Below are 23,086 nucleotides of genomic sequence, written 5' to 3'. Positions count from 1 at the left end.
TAGTGACTAATAAGGACAAGAGAAACAACTATATATTTTATCTAATGTTTAATAATTAAGCTCGCGTAATGAAAGAAAAACACCGGATATTCACCATTAAATACAGTTGAAAATTGCACAAGTCAATTATTGGACGGGTTCAGACTCCAACCCCCGAGATCCCCCCGAGTTTTGACGTTAACCCTTGAGTGCAGCGAAACGGCGCGGTTACACTCGACGCCCCCGAGCGCTGTCTCTTTATGTGGGCGTCGCTCGCTCCGCGCCGGACTCCGCTCCGCGGCCCCGCTCCGCGTTTTGCGGCGCGCCGCCGCTCTGCCCCAGCTGACTGGCAGTACTTGTTTACTGGTGGAGGTACACAGGGAGAGACGAGAGGGGGAAAACCATACCGCCGACAACACGAGAGAAGTTTTTTTTCCCCACTTTCAGCCCGTTCCCACGCCGACGAGTTCGTCGAAGCCGCGCGCCGGGGTCTCGCGGACGGATCCGGGCGGTTTCGTGGTCAGGCCGGACACGCGTTGGACGCCGCTCTTGTTGATTAACGTGGAAGATTAAAACGCGACGCGGCCGCGACGCGCGCACGCTCACACACTTCTGGAGCATTGTGCTGGAAGCGAAGGCTTTTAGGGGAACATCCAGGTTTTTTATTGGGCTCTGGACGCTTTGTGTTTACCCAGACGCGTGCGGATGTTTGATACCAGGGCACGGTGGATTTTTTTTGGTCAGTAGAGGAGCAAAAAATTATTTTTTGGTGCGTGTGCGTGCGGAGATGAGGAGATGCCCGTTTTTTACAGGAACATTTGGCAGTGCGTGAAACGACCTGTGGAATAACGCCTATTTATTTAATTGTTTTGCTTCTTCCTTAAAGAGGCGTTAAAAAGATTTTTTCGACTGTTGGGAAGCGTTCGTTGTAAGCATTCGGGATATTTTTTTTTACTGCGTGCTGTTATTTTCCTAACACGTTTTTCGAGCCCAAAACGGGGGTATGAAAAAGTTGCGATGCGCTGTACCCTTAAGGGTACCTCATTCCTAGAAGTGTGGGATTGATTCCGTGGAAGAAATGCATGGACGTTTTTCATGCTTGATCTACTGAACGCAAAGATGAATCCGAGAAACCGTTCAAAATGATGCTCGTCCACTTATTTTTCACGAGGGTGCAAGATCATGTTATTTAACGCTCGTGCTGTGCAGGCGACGACTACTTAAACTGAACGTTATCTTCGACCGAAGCACGCCGGACCCCTGGGTCCCCTTCTTGGGGGGTCTCGTTTAAGTCGTCCCTGACTTTTTTTTGGGCCTGGATATAAGATAATTAAGGTTTTGTTTTTGTCCCCTCGCTCCACGGCCGTTTTTTTTATTTGGACGCACCAGAGGTGGATTTAATTTCCCAAGAAAACTAAAACGTGTCGCGGAGCATAATGCGGCTGGACACATCTGTGGTTGTTTTGGTCACTTTCGCCTACATCTCGTGTTTCTGCGGATCGCTACGTGGAGAAAGTAAGTGGTGACACTCTCTTTAGTGCTTTAATTCACGAATTACCGACGCGTTGTTGTGCTATTTGTGCGCACTGTTATAGTTTACAACTGAAGGGACTTGTGGAATTCACTCTATGTAGACTTCGGGCTGCTCCGACATGTGTTGGCGAGGGATGCGTCGCGCTTTTAACCGTTTTAAAATGGCGCGTCTGTTGACGTGTGATCGATCGGAAGCGTTTTTGCGCGTCCCGCGTGCCGGGAAGCTCCCGTTTAGGTTATCTGCCGGAACGAAAGCGTGCCGTTTTGCAGTTAAATGCGTGTTTTCGCGTGTCGTCGTCCCCCCCCGCTTCGTGTCGAAATGGGCCGTTCCTCGGGCCTGGCGTTCTAGGCCAGATTAGCGCGCGTGACCGGACTCGGCGGGATTCGCGAGCGCGCACGCACGCACGCACTCACTCTCGGATTCCGGTCGCGGTGGCGCACGCGCACGTTCCTCACGTTCGATCTGGAAGCTTGTAAACAAGTCGAGGCCCTAAGAAGATTCCCGGATCCCATAAGTGTGGGATTAGCCTACATTAGGTCTCTTTCTGTATTCGGGTCGACTTCGGTGCCATATCAATTATGGAATTCCCAAATGTTGCGCGTGCAGTTAAGATACTCGAAGCTAGGCGTTTGTGTAGCGTTTTATAATAAAGTGTTCAAGAAAATTAAGCGTGGTTTAACCAAAAAGACATGGTTACTGTAATTAAACCATGGTGACCACAGATTAACCAGTGTTTTGTTGCACTAATCATGGTTTAATCATGGTATTTGTAATAAAATTGTGGCTACACAAATGATAAAAGGTATTATTAAGGTAAAATGCATTATTTATATATATATATATATATATATATATATATATATATATATATATATATATATATATATATATATGTATATATATGTGTGTGTGTGTATATATATATATATACACATATATATATATACATACATATACATATATATGTGTATGTATATATAATGTGTACATATGTATGTTTTTGTGTGTGTATAGTGTCTAAATTGAATGCTTCCAGGTTTGTGCTTAGGTTTATTCATTCATTATATTCATTCATTACATGTTAAATGGAGAAGCATTAGCACACGTTCAGATCTTTTATTGCCGTGAAATTTATAGCTACTGTATCTAAACCCCTTCACCCTTTCCATTTCTGAACATCATTTTAATTTTAGGATAGGCACTTTTATGGGCACACTTAGAATAGTGGGCCGTTAATGTTTTTTTAGAGCTCCCTTCTCAAGAAAGCGCTGGACCGACGCTCGCAATAGCAACACGGTGTTATAAATAATGGTCTGGAGATAATTAGATCTTCCTTATTATAGGTAACCGTTGCGTCCCAGCGAGCCGTTTGAAATGCAGATCGGGAAAACGCGAGGCGTTCGCAGGTGGTGTGATTTCACTATCAGAAACTTGACGAACGCTCATGCAACGTTTTAAGTAAAAATTAAAAAAAAAACTTGGCGAAACGAGCAGTGCTTTCTCATAAAAGCTTTCCCAAGATTGGTTCCAAATATGAGTTCATCTTTTTTTTTTTTTTTTTTTTTAATGTTTGGAATGAATCTATGTTTGTGCTCTCAAATATTGGGACGTCAAAATATGCTGGAGTAGCTTTAACATTACCGCGCTGGCCTCCCTGACTCCGTGGACCTGTTTGGGATCTTCTGACACTCTGTAGTTTGCCTTGGTATGTCTCCCAGAATTCCTAGCGCGTGGAATGTCTTTGAAGTGGCCCACCCTGTAGGTGCTCTTGCCGTTGAGGGTTTCGGGACTCATTTCGGCGTCTGCTGCCTGCTGACCTCTTGTCTTCCAGGTCATGTATCTGAACATTTGCCATGTAGCATGTGAGCTCTATGTTCAGCTCTCCGAATCTCCAGGGTGGGCTTTTCCCGGGAAACCGGAGCATTTTTGCTGGCTTCCGTTCAGTGGTGTGTGGCCATTTTCTCGGAGGGTCCCATTTCAAAAACGATTTGTCGTTCAAGAGACAAAAAAAAATCATTAAATGCATTAATTTTAACTTAAGACGAACGATTTTTTTTACATTGGTTGCCAGCGGAAATGAGTTCAGACGCGGAAAGTTATGTTTTGATGGCCGAATATGAAAGTAAACATCGTTTAATATAATATAAATTGATGATTTGAACATAGTAAGACCAGTGATGTGTTAACAAACTACTAAATTGTTAAAATATACTTCAAATATTTGTCATATATGTATGTTCATATAAAAGATTTATGCATTATATTTTGTAGCATTATTAAAATTCAATGGAGTCATTTAATATAAAAATAATACACAGATGCTGCTTTTTTTTACATTGAAAATTAGTGCTTAACCCAGTTGTTTAATGAAAGAGAAACAGCAATTGCAACATTGTTTTTGCAAAAGGTATCATTTTTAAGCCTTAAGTTGGTGAGAAATCAAGGAAAATGGTTTCATGATGCAGATTTGAATCCACTCTTTCTGTTTGCGATCTTATTATGCATACATCAGTTTTAACTCTTTGACGTATTGGACGGACGCGGTCACTCTTAACACAGTCCCGCCTCTGCTCGATATTCATTGACTAAAGATTCACGGCGGCTTGTTTCTTTTATTGACGCCGTTCTCCATGTTGGGTCGTGGGCCACAAACGAGGTCGATGCCTCTTACGACGTGCCTGAAAAATCTGATGAGCCGGTTGCCGTTTGCACCCGTCCGGCTTTATCCGTCAGTGATCTCATGCCATAATGTCTCTGTCAAACCACGCTAGTAATGCGGGGATCATCGAGCGCTGAGTTGGGGCCCTTTCAGCGCGTACGAGAGGGGTGGAAAGACAGCTCGTCTCCAGCATTTGTGGGCTTTGGAGAATTTTGGCAGCTCGGTTACACTACCTGACGGCTTGCGTGTATTTCGAGAGTCGTCGTATGGCTGGGAGCGGGTTCTTTCGACCTTGCTTTTTAAGGGAGAAATCAGAAATCTGTGGGGGTTTTGCCGCAGCTTTCCGTTGTTGCGTTTCATAAAACTTGGTTGTTCACTGACGGCACCCATTCACTCCATTGGTAAGATGGAGAAACATTTTTCAGAAAGTTTAACCCTTCTTTTAGGAAATGAAAGCCAATATTAATTTAATAATGTCTTTTAAACGGTAATACAGGAACTGAAATGAGTTAAATATCGAAGCTAAATGATGTATTTTGAAAGTTGAGGTGCAGAAACCTTGTTTTTCTTCAGTGGTTAGTGCTGTTTTCAGAGGAAGTATTGTATGAAATAATTTAATAGGTGAAGACAGGCTCCTTTTTCTGCACTGAACGGCGTATCTCGACGCGTGCGGTGAAACGCGCGGCTGTTCCCTCAATTACAGAGCCGTAAATGTGAGCGATACTCATCTTTATTCTGCCAGTAAACCTTTCAACAAGGTTAAGGGGGTGACGTTAATTTGTTTTACTTTTGCGGGTAAATGAAATTAGGATTTTCTCGCTTCGCGCGCGGCAAGCAAATGCTATCAGATAGCTCGAGAGGAAAACGTTCTGAAGCAATGAACGAAAACGAGCTTTAGGGGAATAGTTCACCAAAATAAACATTCGCTGAAAATGTACTCGCCCTCGGGCTGTTCAAGCTGCGGATGAGGTTGATTCCTTCATGGGAACGGATGTGGAAAATGTAGCATCGGATCAGTTGCTCGCCAATGGGTCCGTTGAAGTGAATGGGTGCCGTCAGAATGAGACCGTAGTCCACATGATTCCAGTTGACGTCTTGCAATGTGGAAAAATTCTCGTCTGAATCAGGAGAGAAATATGCGCAGATCAATCACCGTTTACAAAATGCTTCAAAACGGTTTAAAAAATGTTTTTTTTTAGTGAGCGTTATGGATCATGGACTCCTATTTTGGCCAGAAGCAGCAGTTTAAAGTTAAAAATGTATTAATGATGGATGTTTATTACGAACATGAAGCTTTCGGGCTTTCTTTGATCCGGTTGTCCTTGAGAAAACCCTCCGTTTTTTGGTTATTTTTTTCTAGTGTGAGCAAAAAAAGCTGTCTAAATTCAGAAATTTCTCAATTTGGATTTATAACCATGCGCTTGTTAAATATGCCTAATTGCGTCAACTGTATGCGCAACAAACCAAAAGTTAAAAGTCATAGTTCGTCTTAAGAGTTCCTCGCGTCTCTGCGTCTTCGTAGAAATACGGCGTCTTACGGAAAAGTTTGCGACCGTTTAATTTTCCCTTCAATGACGTCTTGCATGCCCCCACCTGTTTTTATTTTCCTCGTACAGGCGCGAAACGAGAAATCAAAGGCTATCTGCTTTTGTTTTTAGTCCTGTTCTGCCTCTAATTCCGTAGAGCACTTTACAAAAAGTGAACATTCCCGTCGCTGGGCCGCGTTCCCCAGCCAAGGCCGTCTTTGTGAGTTTATGGCCCGGTGCCCGAGCGCTGCTGTCAGGCGGCACGTCGTCCCGGAGTTTTTCTCATTTAAAGGGAGGTGAGAGAGTTCACTGTCATTCACCGTTTTGTTTTTCCCCTCATACAACACGTATTTGCAGCTGTCCTGCCTGGATAACACGTACAAACAATGAGCGGCTACAATAATCCGGCCCTGGACCGTTTGTAAGTGTGAACACAAACTCATTCACCTACAACGGCTGCTTGTTTTCCACCAGCCCAGTTATGCATAAATAACGTTTGGTCGGTGAACTGGCTTTGGCAAGCTCGGTTTTTGATTGCATTGAGACGACCGTTTCAAAATTGAACGGTCAAATGTCTGAAAATATTTTTGTAAGAGCTGAAATACAGTAAAAGAGCAGCATTGCGAAATATGCAAATATGTTTAAATGAATTCTTTTGTAATCGAATGCATTTTAAAACGCGATTTGCGGTGCGAAGCTGAAAGTTCAGCATCATTTGTTCAGGCTTTAGTGTCACCTGATTTTTCAGAAATCGTTTTAAATATGATGATTTGCTGCTTTTGAAACATTTATTATTATTTATTATAATCTATTTTAAAGAAAATAGTTGTGCTGCTTATTTTTCCCTCGGAAACCATGATACAGTATAATTAAGTTTTATGGTTTTTGACCAGTATTTTTATTTATTTATTTTTTTAATCGTGCGTCATAATTTCCTCTAATGGTGAGATAACCTTTGTTGTCATCAAATTCTTAAAAATAATATTTACAAGCACAAATCATTTATTCAATATAATTTTTAGCCAATTAAAAACTGATTTTTTTTTTTTTACTTTTTCAAATTTTGTTATAAATTGGTAGATTAAAAAATATTAGATTTAAAATTGCCAGTAAAATTGGCACATAATTACCAATAAACATTACTTTTAAATGAAACTTTTAATTACTTACTTTTAATTACTTTTAAATGAAATTTTGAAGTAGAAAAACTGAAAGTGTACTCTAATAATGGCTTCATTCACATTTGAATAAAAAAAAAAATCAATTCGAAAATGTTTTTACAATGTGCGAAGGTTTGAACAGAAATTGGAAAAGTTTCTTAAAAATAAAGTCTTGTATCGAAGACATCTAAAATACATCAACGTTTGTTAATCCACCATTTAAAAACCAAAAAGATGCAAAAAAATGACCGGTTTAATTTTTTAGTAAAAATTTAGTAATCGCGGATTTTTGGCGCGAACCATTGTGGTTAGTGTAAATGCATTAATTGATTATCGTATCAGTTAGCGTAGCAAAACCGTGGTTTAGCTCTCGTTCAGCTGTCTTTTTGTTTGTTGTATTTGTAGTAAAGCCATAGTTAAATTTCGTAAAGTTTGTATTTTTACATTCAGCCGCTCATCACCTGTTCGCCATTCGCAGTGCGTCATTTTAGTGCGTCTTTACCCCCAATGTTTTAGTCCTTCATTGTGTCGGATGCTTCAACGTGAGAGGAAAACTTCAGAAATGTGTCCAAACACTAGCGCGAGCCAAGCGCCGAGGCGACGGCTCATACTGCACTTGGCAGCCAACCAGGGCGAGAAATTAACCGCGGTTTACTACAGCGGCGAAGGAAACAGAGTATCTATTGTTAATAAAGTAAAGCACACTCAACCCAGCTTTATTTATTTGCTTTGCTTAGCCCCTTTCTCCCTTTTCGTTCGCCGTGGCGTACGTAGAAGATGCTTCGAAGTCGGCGTCGCGTACGAAGCGGCCATTTTTTTTTTTTTTAGCCGTTCTACAAATTGGCCGCTTTGTGTGCAGCGGATGCTACTTTGTTGGTAAATAAATCCAAATTCATTTCATTCGTGTCGATTTTTCGTGCGTTTTCAGGTTCTGTACGTGTCCCACCTTGCTCGGGTTGAGGATAGCCAGAATGGAAAAACCAACGTGCTCTCGTGCGTTTTGAAAATCGAAAACCGTTTAGCGTCCAGGGCAGTCTAACGGAAAAACAAATAGTGGAAATATTAGCCGAGCTGCTAGACGTGGTGTAATGAATTGATATTTCAGTGCTGTGTGATGCTGCAGGTACGTGCTCAGATATTCACAAACGCATGAATATTGAATGTTGTTGATGAAGGGGCTCCTCTATGCTGTGAAACAGTCTTCAGTGGAGAGGTTGGTGCTCGGGGATTATGCCACAAAATAAATAACATTTGACATTTACACTTGAGACCAGCTGTTTCTTTCTATTTATTTTAAATTGATAAAATGTTGTTGTTGTGTTTTTTTGGGGGGCTCTATAATATACGTTTTGTTCTGTTTGACTCCATTTATTTTAATTTTATTTAAATTGATTTATTTTAAATTTCTATTTAATGCAAGGCAGGTCTTTTGGTTCAGTTCGGTTCAGTTCTATTTGTCTATTGGATTCTATTCTTTCATTTCTTTTCTCAATTTGATTTATTTCCATTATTATTCTGTTCTGTTCAGTTCTAAATTTGTTTATTGAAAGTACTTTCCGGTTCTGTTTGGTTCTACCTGATTTTATTCAGTTGGTTTCTGTTTGGATCTATTTGTTTGAATCAATTTATTTTCAGGCAATTTTTTTTTTTAAAGTTTACGTTCCGTTCCGTTTCTATTCGGTTCATTCTCATTCCTTAGATTCTGTTCTTCCAATGTCTTTTTTGTTCTATTTTGTCTTTATTTCTGTTCTGTTTTCTTTCTTCTTTCCATTGGCTTTGCTCTAGTCGGTCCTGTTAGTTAAGTCTGTATACAATGATTCAAATATGGCTCTTTATTCGGTTCATTTACTTGGATATATTTTGGAAACAATTTTATTTGGTTCTTTCAGGTTCTGTTTGCGCCTGTTGGATTCTGCTTATTTTATTCCATTTGGTTCTGTTTTTCTACTTTATTGTGTCTGTCTGTTTCTGTTTGGTTCACTTCCTTTTGCGTTTGGTTCTAAGTGTGTGTGTGTGTGTGTGTGTGTGTGTGTTTTATAATCCAAATCTTTAACATTTCTTTGGTTCTGTATGATTCTCTTGACTTCCCCCCCAAATCTTTTAGTCACTCCCCTCCTAGTTTCTTTTATTTAATCCGTTTAGTTCCTTTTGGTCTTGTTTGTCTCGTGTAACTTCTATTCCGTTCAAGTTTGCCCATGCTCTGCTGAATCCTTTTTATCTTCAAACGTTGTTTCGTCCGACTCGGGGCTTCACTGGAGTCCTCGCTCGCCCCCCTGATAAACGCGCGCGCGCTTCGCGACGAGCCACGGAGCCCGACAGAGCGTGTGGGTTTATGGGTAGACGTGGTCTTTACCCGGCAGCAGTCAGTCCGAGCCGGTGGTCTCCAGAACAGACAAGCAGCCCATTAAAGTGACCTGCGTTCCCCTGCAGCCGGCGGGCCGCTCCTCTCCCTGCGGTGGCTGCGTGGACCGCTTCCAGGGGAGGGGCGCCACTGCAATGGCCGTATTCATCTGGCGCTGCTCTCACCCAAACACGCTCTCAGCCCGAGGGACCCGTCAATATCGGCTTTTGTCTCTCCGCGGCTGCTTTGCTCTCCGCGCTGATAGGGTCGCGCGGGCGAGGAGCTTAGCTTTGTGACGTAGCAAAACATCGCGATAATCCTCCGTACTCCCTCGCTCCGCGACGCACAGCTACGCCTTTTATAGCACGAGTTGCATTTGTCCCCGGTAAGAGGTTAACGCGCAGCAGCTTGTAGAGACGCGCGTCTCTTTTGGGCGACTGACGCCAAACAGGTTTGCGCGTTCAAACGCAGCGCAACGCGCTTAATTAATGCAACGCGCATGGTTGGATGTGACGCAACGGGCAAAGCCATCATTCCTGATGAAGCGTTGAAATATTTCTAAAGCCTGACAGTAATTGCCTTGAAAATTTGTTGAAAGCCTTGGATTTGCTACCAAAGGTTTGAGTTAAGAGACGCAGCGTTTAGCATGCTAACAGCAGCTAATTGCTCAGACGTGTTTTACGACGTCACGCGGTTACCAGGGCTGCCAGAAATGTTTTTTTGATTTACTAAATTACATTTTAGTGATCAAAAAGCATTAATAGAAACCACTAGGACCACTAGAGTTAACAACCATTTATTAAATGGCATTTTTAGGACACTATGAAGTCATTTTTTTTTGACTGTTTTGTTTTCTGTTTTTGTTTTGTTTTCCCCCGAATTCCTGGTTGCTAAAATTAAACGGTATAGTTAAATATAAATATTTAGAGAGAATGGTTAAAGTAATAGAACTTTGAATAGTTTAATAATTTATTAATTATAAAAAAAAACGTTAAGAAATTCTGGGTTGCCCTTTCATTTTTATTTTATTCGAATCAAAACGCATAACTTATTATTCAAATCAAGTTATTATTTTAGTTTACCAAACATTTATTTTATTTTAAATAAAATTATGGATTCATTTCTAATGGTATAATTGTTATATGAAGCAATTTAGTACGTCTTTAACTTTTATTATTATTGTTGTTGTTGTTGTTGTTGTTGAAATAATTATTTGCTTTAATTGTTCTGGATTAGTTTGAATACGAATTAGTTTGAATTATTAAATTCTATAACATTTCACTTTATGCAGCAAGTATGAATGTGATTCCACATTTTCTGCATTGCTTCAATCATAAGGCCACACGTGTCAAACATTTATTTGAGTCTTTTAACTACGATGTCTTTACGGACTCTTTTCAAATCTTTGGAGTCCGAATGTAATTTTCACTCAATTTATTGCCGGAGGCGACAACTATAATGTAGAAAAAATGCATTTGTACGTACGTTTTGCGTTCTGAAACGCTCCGGGGCGACTCATAAAGCGGCCCGTTCGTTTCGGCTTCTCACATTTTAGACATTTTCTCGAAGAAGTTTAAAAGAAACCCCGATCTAGACCTCGCCGACGGACTCCGAGTCCTTGTCGGCGGTTGTTAGCGGAAAGCGCTGCTCTCGTTAGAAACGTGGCTCTGGCCGGGCTTCGTGTTCGAAAAGAAACGGCCAAATAGTGAGCATGCCAGATCCCATCTGGTGCCGGAGCGGCCCGCTCTGCTGTCGGATGCCGCGTCCTCGATGACCCCCACGGGCCTCACCGCCGCTTTTTAGAAGCACGAGGAGACGTGTTCGAGCCTCTCTCTCAGCGCTAACGGGGAAGCCGTTACCCCACAGCTATCGATTATTTGACGCTCCTGTTATTTCGCCGTACGTTTCTTGCTCCCAAAGCTTTTTTTTTTCCGCTCCCCTCTTGGTTGTAGCGGCTCGGCCTCCTGACGAACGAATCCTTCGGCTTTTTTAGACCTAGACTGTTGTGTTTAGGCTAAAAGCATTTTCTGCTGGCCAAAAGCTAGCCTAAATAAAAAGCCGCCGCTGCTGACGACACGTTCGCGCGATGGAGGAAATTAGGAGGCCGAGGGCATCTTCTTCTAGTCGTATGCGTTTTCTGTGTCTTGTTGGGAAGGGGCGATTTGGTTTGGGGTTGATTTTGAATTATTTGGATATTTCGGTGATTTCTGCGGAAGGACGACTTGACGAGATTTCAGTCTGTCACGAAGAAACAGACCGTTCTCTGTAAAAGCTTGTGTAAACTGAAGGAGGTGTTTGGAAACAGAGGCAGGAAACTGTGACAACTGTCAGTCGGGCTCATATTTCAATACTAATAAACTAATAAATCAGGCTTGTTTTAGTAACACAAATATTTTAGTTTTGCTTTGGTGTTCTTCGCTGTGTAAATGTAGCGCATTTGTCTCCCGGTTTGCTGAGTTTTGGTCACTATAAGGTTACTACAGTATTATAAGGCGTGCTGCAGTTATGCTACTGTACGTTAAGCCTGTCAGAATAAACCATTTTTAATTTTTTACTTCTTCTGTGGACTAGAGTTTATTCCTGGTAATATTTCAATATTTCAAACTATTTCATTTTGTTTCATCACTCTGTTGCAGTATTGAGAGCATCTATTTATTTAAAAAACCGATAAAGTATATTTTACACAATAATTAAGCATTTTTTTTGACAATTTAATACATATTATCGACGACTTCTGCGCTTAAAAATGGTAAACGTTGTAATAAAGTTATAATTAACAAGAATATTAGGCCTCTTTTAGGACCCGTATGTATTTATTAATTATATTTGTGGCATTTTATGACTATTTAGCATGACCGATCTTTCTTTGTTTTTATTTTCCAAGAAAATGAAGCCTATATTTTTTTGATATTTTCATGACATTTTAGCTAATTTCGTCCATTTTTTTTCCACTTAAAAAAAATTTAACTAATAGAAATCAGTGCCTGCTTGACCATTATATATTAATTTGTGATTTTTATTTTATGACAATTTATCTTATTTGGTCCTTTAGTTTACATTTTGTTTTGTTAACAATTTAATTGATTTTCATTCATTCCCATTAATAGTTAAAACTTTAAAACTTACTGAAATTGTTAGTTTTTTTTGTTGTTGTTGTTGACTGCAATTAGTACACATTACAGTAGTATTGTTATAGGATTTATTTTTGCATTAAAGGAACACAACACTTTTTTTTTTTTTTTTCAACTCCTCTAACGTTAAAAACGGTTGGATTTTAACGTTTTTGAGTCCATTCAGCCGTTCTCCGGGTCTGACGGTAACACTTTTAGCCGTAGCTTAGCATAGATCATTGAATCTGATTAGACCGTTAGCATCGTTCTCAAAAATGGCCGAAGAGTTTAGATATTTTCCCTATTTAAAACTCTTTCTGTAGTTACGTCATGTACTGAGATCAACGTAAAACGTTACGATTTTTTACGAGGGAATGGATTAGCGCTTTAAAGTTTTTCTTCCATTGGTTTCTTTTTTTTTAGGTATTTGTTTGATTTAAACGATAAAACCCGCAGTGTTAGACTTCGTAAAAATTTTCTTCGTTGAGACCATTTGCGAGTGAAGTTTGGCGTCTTCAGCGATGGCTTCTCCGAGCGGCCATGACCTTCCCGACACATGGCGTAAGAACCAAGCGCTAGTTACGATATTAGCTTCTCCTTTGGGAATGCGAGGCTAAAAATAAGAAAGCGTCTCCTCGCTCCTCGACGTCTGCTTGATTGTGATCGTCCCGCGGCTGCCGGGGTGGTGTTTTTGTAGCTGGAGTGAGGCCGGAGCGCGACCGTTTGGTCCTGGAGTGGCCCGTTTCCAGGCCCGTTATGGAAGTCACTTTCCAGCTGCATTGTCCGTCGTGTGTTTGTGGAAGAGGCTATTGGCACATCCGCTCAAGCGTGTGATCGCTAACCGTCCCGCTCGCCTTACGTCATGGACAGCGCGGCTCATGTTACAGCTTAAGTGTCCCTCTTTTATCCGGCCCGATGTGTGCCGACGGGGAATGGCTTTAACCTGCAGCCCCCCTTCAGCGGGCCCCTCGTCTCTCTGGTGTGGCCCTCGGCCCTTATGTAAACTCGCTAACGGCCCTGCTCGGCTGGCCCAGATCTGTTGAGAGCTTTTGGAAAGATGACCTTTGGTTTGAACTAAAGAAGCTTCATGGAATGAATCAAACATCGGAGATGTGGTTATAAAACCGTCCTGGATGACGATTGGCCAAAAATATTTATATAGAGTTTTTCTTTGGGCTAGTAACTTTTTCATGTGTTTTTGTTAAAAAGCGTTTTATGTTTTTTCCACTTAATTTTATTCTCCTGTATTTGGGATTTTTTTAATTTAGTTTGTGTATATACAGTTTTATGGCATGACCGATAAAAGAAAATATATTCATATGAACCAATACAAAAACATTTTAAAAACGTTGACGCAATTTTTAGTGTGGACCGCTTATTTTTATTAAAAAAAGTTTAGTTCTCCTTGTTTTAGATTTTTATTTTATTTTGGAATGTATAAAATCTAAAAAATTAAATAGATAAATAAATAACACTATTTAAAGTGCTCCAGTGGCACAGTTGTGTTCTAAACTATATACCTAAAACAAAAAAATATATTTTGTGTTTTTAGTTTTATTAGTTTTTCCCTTTTTTAATGTAATTTTATTGTAATTTTTTTTTTACAATTTTTTTTTTTGTTATTTATATTTAAATTAATTTCTTAACATTTTCTGTACGCAGTCACAATTTTGTAAGAGCAATAAGGCATTAGTTTCAGCTGTTCAGTGAATGTTTCCCAGCTCTGCTCGGCGCCTCTCGAGCTTGCTCTACTTCCTGCAGCCGGTTGACCCTCTCGGCTGCGGTCAGGTGCCCGCCGGGCGGCGTGCGTTAGACTGCAGAGCTGTTACTTTGAGCTCAGCTTGATGGGTTTGGGTGATAAAGAGTTTGAGACGCGCTGCCTGTCTTATCTCCAGATCTCTCTAGGTCTTCATGCACTAGTTCTCGCTTGTCTCCGCAGCTGCCGGCGTGACGTCGAACTTGTTGATCTGTGCACGCCGTACGCTTTACCTCCTCTGCTTCTCCAAAGCCCCTCGCGTTGGTTCCCCGGAGCGCGCCGTAAACGGGCAGCAACCTAAAACCTGACGTCACCGCGGTGACACCGATAAATCAGCTTCAGAATGACGGCTGGGTGTCCGCTTTCGGTCGGGACGCCTTCCCGAGCGCCCCGTGGGGAAGAGCAGGTTCGCTCGGGGAGGAAAAGGGGAAGTTTGTGGAGTGTGTGTGTGTGTGTGTGAACCGACGGGCGCGTGAGGTCTCATACGGTCGCACAAACAAGCAGCGTGTCTGTTTACAGCCGACCTTGGGAGTGTTGACCAACACAATAAAATGTAACCTTGTCCTCATTCAGATCCGCAATAGACGTCGACTTGGAGGCATCATGGGAATTTATGGGGGATGTAATTTATTTCCTTTTGAGTTTGTGTGTGTGTGTGTGTGTGTGTGTGTGTGTGTGTGTGTGTGTGTTTAAAATAATTTTTTAGTTTGTTGTTTAAATAATAAAATGTATTTAGTGCATGCATCTTTGTTAAAATGTTGTAAAATGCTTTATATAAATAAAAATATTCATTTTGTTGCAAAAAAAAATTTAATAAAATTTTTTACAATCTAAAAATAAAACATTAAATAACTTTTTTAGAACTAATATTAATATTTTTTAATAACTTCTAACATTTTAAATTATAGTTAGTAGTACTTTTATTATGGAATTCCTAGATTGGGTAACAGGCTTGTAAAAGCTGTAAATCTCACAGGAAAAAAACAAAAACCACCTTCTTTTGTGGACTATTTAAAATCGAAAACACGTTTCTAAAGCGTTTCGGGCTTTAATTACCCTATTTGTGTAATATTTCTTCAGATTTGTGTGTGAATGTTTTCTGACAGCCCTGGATTTTGGCAGCGGATTATTACAGAATATTATTTTCTGGTGTGTTCTGCTTCTATTTTGATTGTCCTCCGAGGTAAACAGGCTTTTTGTCTGGCAGACGCTCTGTGCCGCTGCATGCTGGGACGTGTTGCTATGGAGAGATGTTGCCGTTTTATGATGTTTGCTCAATTATCTTTAGGGAGCTGATGTAACAGTTTCTCGTCTGTGTGTGTGTGTGTGTGTGTGTGTGTGTGTGTGTGTCAGGATCGTGCAGGTCATGAGGTTGAAGGGTCTTCAGCTTTTGTCTCTGTGTTGCTTTTCTGAACTTTATGAGATCAACGGTCTGTGTGTCAGTGCGGTTTATCTGGAGTCGACATCAGCCGGATATTTTAGGGAAATCAGGTTTGCACAGTTGATAAAGCGAACAAGTGAAGAATATGAAAATCAAAAGAAAAAAAATTGAGTCTTTACGTTGTTGGGTTTGAGTTCTGTTAGATATTGCGCTGCAATGCAAATCTTATTTGCATTGGCATTATTAGTTGCACTGCCTTCAACATATAGTTATTTCAACTTTGCACATTTTAAAATCTTAAAAAAAAAAATGTAAAAAAAATTGTGAGACAACCTGTATGACAACCTGTATATATACTATATTGTAAAATATATATATAATAAAAATATATATATATATATATATATATATATATATATATATATATATATATATATATATATATATATATGTCATCACTATGATGCAAAAAAACTTTTACATTTTGGAAAATTTGTAAAAAAAAAATAATTACATTGTGTTATTGTTAATCAGCCTTTCATATATAGATTTTTATTTTAAACACTTTTTTTTTTTTCTTTAATGCATTTTTTTTGTCATCATATTGTATTATCTTTGTTTGTTTGAGTGCAACATGCCCTGGAAATATTCTCTGGGCGAAATTCCCCCGAAAAGTCTGCACTTGACACGAAGGAAGCACCTGAATCTCAACGAGCTCGGGTTTCGTTCTCCGAGTTCCTCACAAAGCAACGCCGCGCGCGGTTCTATTTGGGTTTTTATCCGCACACCACGCTCAGATGAGGTAAAACTGCCGTTTCAAGGCCGCGAACCCTGATAACCGCCGTCTGCACAAACCAGGAGGAAAACCAGAGTCCGTTGAGATCGGTCTCAAAGACTCTGACACCTGCTCGCGCCGCGAATCACATGCTCCCTTTGTCTCCTCCAGAAACTCATTCGACGGCTCTTTGTTTTCCAGCGACGTTCCTCCGACTTGAGATCTCTCCTCCGAGGACTGCTCGCGATCTCTAAATTGAACGTTCCTGCGTTCTTCTTCGCGATTTAGCCTGGTAGAGTTTCTGCACGCTCTCAGATGCATAATATTTCGTAACGATTTCCAGCGCGAAACCCGAGGAACCCCCCCCCATCCCTTGAAAAAGGCCTGAGAGGTTTCTTTTGATGGTGAATCAATGGAGCAGCTCTGAAAGGATTTCTTGATGTTATCCATTAGCAGATGCTCTCTTGTCGCGAAGCGCTTTGCTAATGAATTCTCTCAGCCCCGTCTCAGCGTGCGCGGCTCTGGATTATGAATGAACGCGCGGAGACACGCTTTATGCATTATTCAGTGTTGATAATCTTTCATGCTCTTGTTAGGACGGCCTTCACGTGCGCTTCGGTTTGTCGCGTTGAGGCGCGAGGTCAGCTGCCCAACAAATAAATGCGGCTTTTGCGATTTTACGTTTACTCAGCTGAATACACATTTGTCTCATCATCAAGTCTCTTGTTTATAATGAATATCAGGCAGAAATGTTTGAAAAAAATATTAAGATGCAATTAACCAATATTGGAAGATGAGGTGTTATTTAGGTTAATAATTTTTTTAAATAGAATTTTATTATAATGGCATTTTTATTTTAATAAAAATGAAGTGTATTTTTCTAATTATTATTATTTTTTACATTACTTTTAAAAATGTAAACATTTAATTGACACCCCTGTTTTTGAAAGTTAAATCGCTGTAGTCAAAAAGCTTGGCTAATTAATTGAAATCATGAAATTTATACAATTTAACAACTTTTTATTGAAAGTTTACGTTTTTAAGAATTACATTCTATTGACCCAGTGTGTTTTCTGTTTTTATATATATATATATATATATATATATATATATATATATATATATATATATTTTTTTTTTTTTTTTATCATTTTTTTCAATAAAAGGGCCATATGAAATGTTTTATTCGCTCGGAAACTCTGTTCTTTGTTTTTCTGATTTTATGATTAAATACAAATTTGCAGTGAAACATTAATTTAAGTTTGCCCGAAAAATGTACATGTAATTTTTATCAATTATTTTATACGTGTCACTCCAGACCTCTGTAGGCTTTTTTTTTCCCGGTTGGACACAAAAGAAGATACTTTGTAGAACGTTCTAATGTCCGTTATCCATTGACTTCCAATTGGTTTAAATACTATGGAAGTCAGTGGGTACCAGCAACTGTTTGTTTGCAAGAAAACCCTTATACAGGTTTTCAAACGACATGAGTGAAAGATGACTGCATGTTCATTTTTTTTGTTTTAGACAATCACTTCAGTACTTGTTGTATTTCCTAACACCTTTCCTCGGTCTGTCATTGCAGTTTGTCCCAGCACGGATATTCGCAACAATGCGACCCACCTGCGTGTTCTGGAGAACTGCACGGTGATCGAGGGCCACCTGAAGATCCTGCTCATGTTCAAGCCCAGACTGGAGGACTTCCGGGGCTTGAGCTTCCCCAAGCTGGTCGTGATCACCGACTTCCTGCTCCTCTTCCGCGTCTACGGCCTGGAGAGCCTGGGCGACCTCTTCCCGAACCTCACGGTCATTCGTGGCAACAACCTCTTCTTCAATTACGCCCTGGTCATGTTCGAAATGATCCAGCTGAAGGAGATCGGCCTCCACAGCCTCACCAACATCACGCGAGGAGCGGTACGCGTCGAGAAGAACCCCAACCTCTGCTATCTGTCCACCCTCGACTGGTCCAAGATCTCCGACTCGGTGGAGGACAACTACATAGTGGCTAACAAAGATGAGCGGGAGTGCGGCGACATTTGCCCGGGTACCATCACGGGGACAATAACCTGCAAACAGACCACCATTAACGGGAATTTCGGCGAGCGTTGCTGGAACCAGTACCATTGCCAACGAAGTAAGTAGCGGTTATTGTTCTTTGAGAGCTGCCGTTGAAGTTTCTAGGGTAATGGGCATCCTCAGATTTCGTGTACGTCATGTTTTTCGACTTTCTTAGGTAAAAGTAGTGCGTTTTCGATTTAAAGGAGCCAAAACGCTTGACGAAATGGTTCAAATTTGTCATTGATATTGCGCTTTGCGTGTATGTTATGCATTTGCTTTTGAGTTTTACTGTATTTCGGTTATCCAAGTTCTTTTTGGGCTAAATTTGTCGGTTATACGTTTACGTGACGTTGTGATTGGTGCAACTTAGGGCTGGACAATATATCGTATGGTATATTCGTGCACATATCGTCAGTAAGGTTGGTTCTTTGATTAGCGGTAAATCTCCATCCGCTGTTTTTGATATATATATATATAGTGCAATTTTACTTTTTATTTCTCTTTAGCTTTCTAGTAATACTTCCGTTTGTCTTGGAGCTAGATATTTTTGTTGCATCTTTAACTGTAAACGTAAGTAACAGAAATGTTGCTGGACACAAAAGAAGATCCTAACGGTTGACGACAGCCGGTGACTTCCATAGCGTCAATGTCAATGGCTGCCATCAACCGTTCGATACCAACATTCTTCATAAAAAAACATGTTCTTTTGTATTCAGCAGAAAAATCAGGAACTCTTACAGATTTGAAACGACAAGAGAATAAGTAAATGATGATAGAAAGTATGGCAGCACTTTATTTGTTGCTTATTTAATATGTATATTACTACAATATTAGCCGTTGTTAGTGCTAATTAAGCATATGTTAATGCCTTATTCTACTTGACCTTATTCTACATCCCTAATCCTACCCCATATATAAAACTCTTAATAACACTGTTAATAAGCAGCAGGGTTTAATCCCAATTAATCATTCGACGCCACTAGAGCAGATATTTAGCTTGTTTTCAGAGAAACGTGCAGGAGAAACGTGTCCGTAGTAAACATAGGGCCGATTGATTTGCAAGTCAAAGCTGTCCACAATAGCCGAGAAGGACGGTGCGTGTATGCGAGTGAGACGGAGCTGAAGGAAGCCGCTCGGGTACATTACAGGACAGTCTGTGCCAATACTAACCTCATCCGGCGGCTCAGCCCGTACAGCGCCTGCTCGCTATTCACCTCACACCCCGTTCGACCTGATTCAGCTCAAGTGCCTTGTTTACCTCCACCGTTTTCGGAGGGGAATGATACGGAAGCGCCCCGGCGTGTCCGTTCGACCTCGAAAGCATCCGGGAGTCGATCGATAATTAGCTCGAAGGCGTAATTTTAAGCAGCAGAAATCAAAAGTTAGGTTATTCGCAGGTTTCCTTTCACCCGAAAATGCATATGTTGGGGTTTTTGGTTTTTTTTTTTGGGTCAGAAGTTCTCGGTGGATGCACTGCAGTGAATGGGTGCCGTCAGAATGAGAGTCCAAACTGCTGATAAAAGCATCGCAATAATACACACCCCTCCGGTCCATCATTTAACGCCTTGCGAAGCAAAAAGCGCTCCTTTAGTAAGAAACGAATCCATCGATAAGAAGTTTACAACCATTGCTTTTGACAAAAAATTTTATTTTTTCCTCAAACCAGCGAAAAAGTACATCTCCTGTTATCCTCTCTCATCGAAATCCGCAAACATATTTGTTCAGAACAGTTTTCACTTGTAAACGGTGCAGATTTCTTCCCTGATTCAGACAAGATGACTTTTTGCACCGGAGAGAGCAATATTACGGACAGAGAACTTGATTTCTTACGAACGCGCAGATTTCTTAATTTAATAACACTGGACGTTAACCGATCGACTGGAGTCTGTCATTTTTTTTTTATCCGCAGTTTGGTCTCTCATTCCGACGGCACCCATTCACTTCAATGGCGAGCGAGTGACGTAATGCTGCAAACCCCTCTACGTCTCGGATGTCGTTTTCGCGAGCGGCCTGTTCCTTTAAAGCCGAAGTTCAGGTTCCCTAGTGGGCCGTTTGGTTGTATGTAGTTTGTACGATCCTCCTGAGTGAAATCACGACCGCATTTGCACGGGTGAGGTCAGGCTCCGCTTCGAGAGCAGCGGCGTCCGGCCCAAATAAAGTTGACCCGACCCGCTTCTCGTCATGTGAGAGGTGAAAGTGTAGTCGGCTGTAATGTCAAGAGTGAGACCCCGTTTCTGGAGCGTGATGCAATGCTGCTGCTGTATTTGGGCAGGCGCTGGGGTGAGCGAGTGTGTAACCCGAATCAACACAACCTGCGCCTGTTTGTTTGTTTAGCCTGACGCTCGCGTTTCTCCCGCTCCTCCAGGGAGTTCTGTTTCTCCGCAGCTGATAATAAGAGGAAATGGTCTGTGCTCCAGATGGACGCGCTTTGACTTTCTTTTGCACTTAATTCCGGAAGGAACTTTCATACGTAGGTTTATTTTTTTTTTATTTGACTTCAAACCAACGTGGAAGCGATTTTTAACCCTGTGTTAGGGGTGGCATGATGGCGTCTCTTAAAAACAATTCATGATATGCAGCATCTTGATAAACAACAACCATTATAGTAATAGTAGCAATAAAAATAAAGTAATAGTAATAATAATATAGTGAACCATATTTAATTGTTTTTATTGTTTGTAATATTGTCGTAATATTTTAGAATAAATTACGCAAAAATATTAGTTTTTAAAAATGTACAAGATTTTAACATTTACATAAACCATTTAGTTTATTAATTCATTTATTCGTTAATTCAATACTTTGTTTTCTTTATTTTAAGAAGTACTTGTTTTTAAAAACAATATGCAATTGTGCAATAAATTTTATTTGTAATTATATTATGCATGTCATTCTACCAATTTTTTATTTATTTGTTTTTTAAAATTTAATTATTCTTTTTATACATATTTTAAAATATTTATGCCATTTAGTTTTAGTAATGTATTTGTATTTTATTTATTATATTCATAGATTCATTCTTACTGGTCATGTTAATTTATTTGTTTTTGTTTGTCATTATTATTATTATTTATTATTATTATTATTGGTTATTTAGTATAGTGGGGCTATTTGTTTTTAGTAATTATTTAAAATGGTTTTTTTCTGTGCAATTAATATATATATATATATATATATATATATATATATATATATATATATATATATATATATATATATATTATATATTATATATATATATTAATATTATTATTATTATATATATATATATATATATATATATATATATATATATATATATATATTTTTTTTTTTTTTTTTTTTTTTGGCTGATGTTAAGTCGCCAGGTTGCCATTAGGTAATAGCCAAGTAAACTAAATGCCCGCTTTTCACTATTTATTAAATAAAATAATAAGATAAAACCGAGGAAATATAAAAGCAGATTCCGTCCTTCATCGCCTCTTAAATGCATGAAACGGTTTGCGCTGAATCGACAGTAAAATAGTCCAGCGAATGTTATTAACGTGGCGAAGGCGGCAGCGCTCGATTCATTCACGAATGCAGCGAGTGTTTTGCGTGTAAGAAGGCGTTCGGCGTCAGGAAGCGTTTTAAGGAGAGCTCGAGTGCAAAGATAAAATCTGTGCAGGTGCTTCTGTGAGTGCGGCTTTCCATTCTTAGCTCGGCGAGAGAAAAAAACTCAAACGTTTATTCGTCGCCCGGGAAACGTTTGTTTTCCCCTCAACATAAGAAATCTGTCATTTTTTTTATTTTAATACTTTTTAGATAAGTATCTTGGTTCTTGTGTAGCAACGGCATTAAAGTTCGGCCTCCTTTTTTCTCCATAAAAACGTCACGAGCGCAAACAGTGAGGCGGAGGTCCGACAGAAGACAGGACAAACAGGAGATGTGCTGTTCTGATAAGTCCTATCTTCTCCTCCGGCACAGCCTGTTCTGTTATTGTGAGCGTTGTTCTGTTGCGCCGAGAGCGGCTCTTGCGCAACCGGGACGTTTTCAGGTCAAAGTTCAGCCGCCGCGCTTTTCATTTGCGCTTCTTTTTTTTTTTTTGTTGTTGTCGTAGCCGTTTTGTTCTCCTGCGGTGACGTCAGGGCGTGAGGTCGGTCTCCGTCTGGATCAATCGCTTTGAATGAACTCCACAAGAATGACTTATTTTGGTTTGCTAGGTTTTTTTTAATCTGAACGTTTGCTGCAAATGAACAATAATCAACAGAAGCTGATAATGTCATGAATCCAAGTTTTGTGTACGCTATTATTATTATTTATTTTTTTATTATTATTATTACTAATATTAATATTAGTAGCAGTATTAGTACTGTAAAAATATTCTTTATCAACATGTTATGAATAAGTATATATGTGTGTATAATATATATATATATATATATATATATATATATATATATATATATATATATATATATATATATATATATATATATATATAAAATTTATATATATATATATTATTTATATATTAAAGACAAATGTAAATAATAAAATATAAAATAATAATAGAATAATAATTATTATTATTATTATTATTATTATTATTATTATTATGTTTGATTTTGTTATACAATAATACTTTATTAAAAATAATAACTGGGATTATTTTAGTTATTAAGAGTAATGCATAAATTATTATTTATTAGTAGTCGATATTAAATAAGAATTGTAAATTACAAAGTATTATTATTATTATTATTATTATTATTATTATTATATAATCTTATATTTTAGTATATTATAAATTTATATTTTGTATAATTAGTATCATTATTATAAATGT

At 39.3% G+C, this 23,086-nt stretch overlaps 1 protein-coding gene across 1 annotated transcript in view; it reads left to right on the top strand.

Annotated features, from left to right (window-relative positions):
* The first annotated feature begins 252 nt into the window (after positions 1–252).
* The window catches only part of insrb (insulin receptor b), a 56,928-nt gene continuing 34,094 nt past the window's right edge, over positions 253–23,086 (top strand). Inside the window, exons 1-2 of the mRNA XM_043222557.1 lie at positions 253–1,494; positions 17,807–18,355. Coding sequence (XP_043078492.1) covers positions 1,416–1,494; positions 17,807–18,355 — 628 coding nt within the window. The 5' untranslated portion in view covers positions 253–1,415. The remainder of the gene's footprint in view (positions 1,495–17,806; positions 18,356–23,086) is intronic.

Source organism: Puntigrus tetrazona, chromosome 22, assembly GCF_018831695.1.
Source record: "Puntigrus tetrazona isolate hp1 chromosome 22, ASM1883169v1, whole genome shotgun sequence".
In the NCBI taxonomy this organism is placed as follows: Eukaryota; Metazoa; Chordata; class Actinopteri; order Cypriniformes; family Cyprinidae; genus Puntigrus; species Puntigrus tetrazona.
Note: the sequence above shows the minus strand (reverse complement) of the source record. Positions and strands in the feature narration are given on the sequence as shown.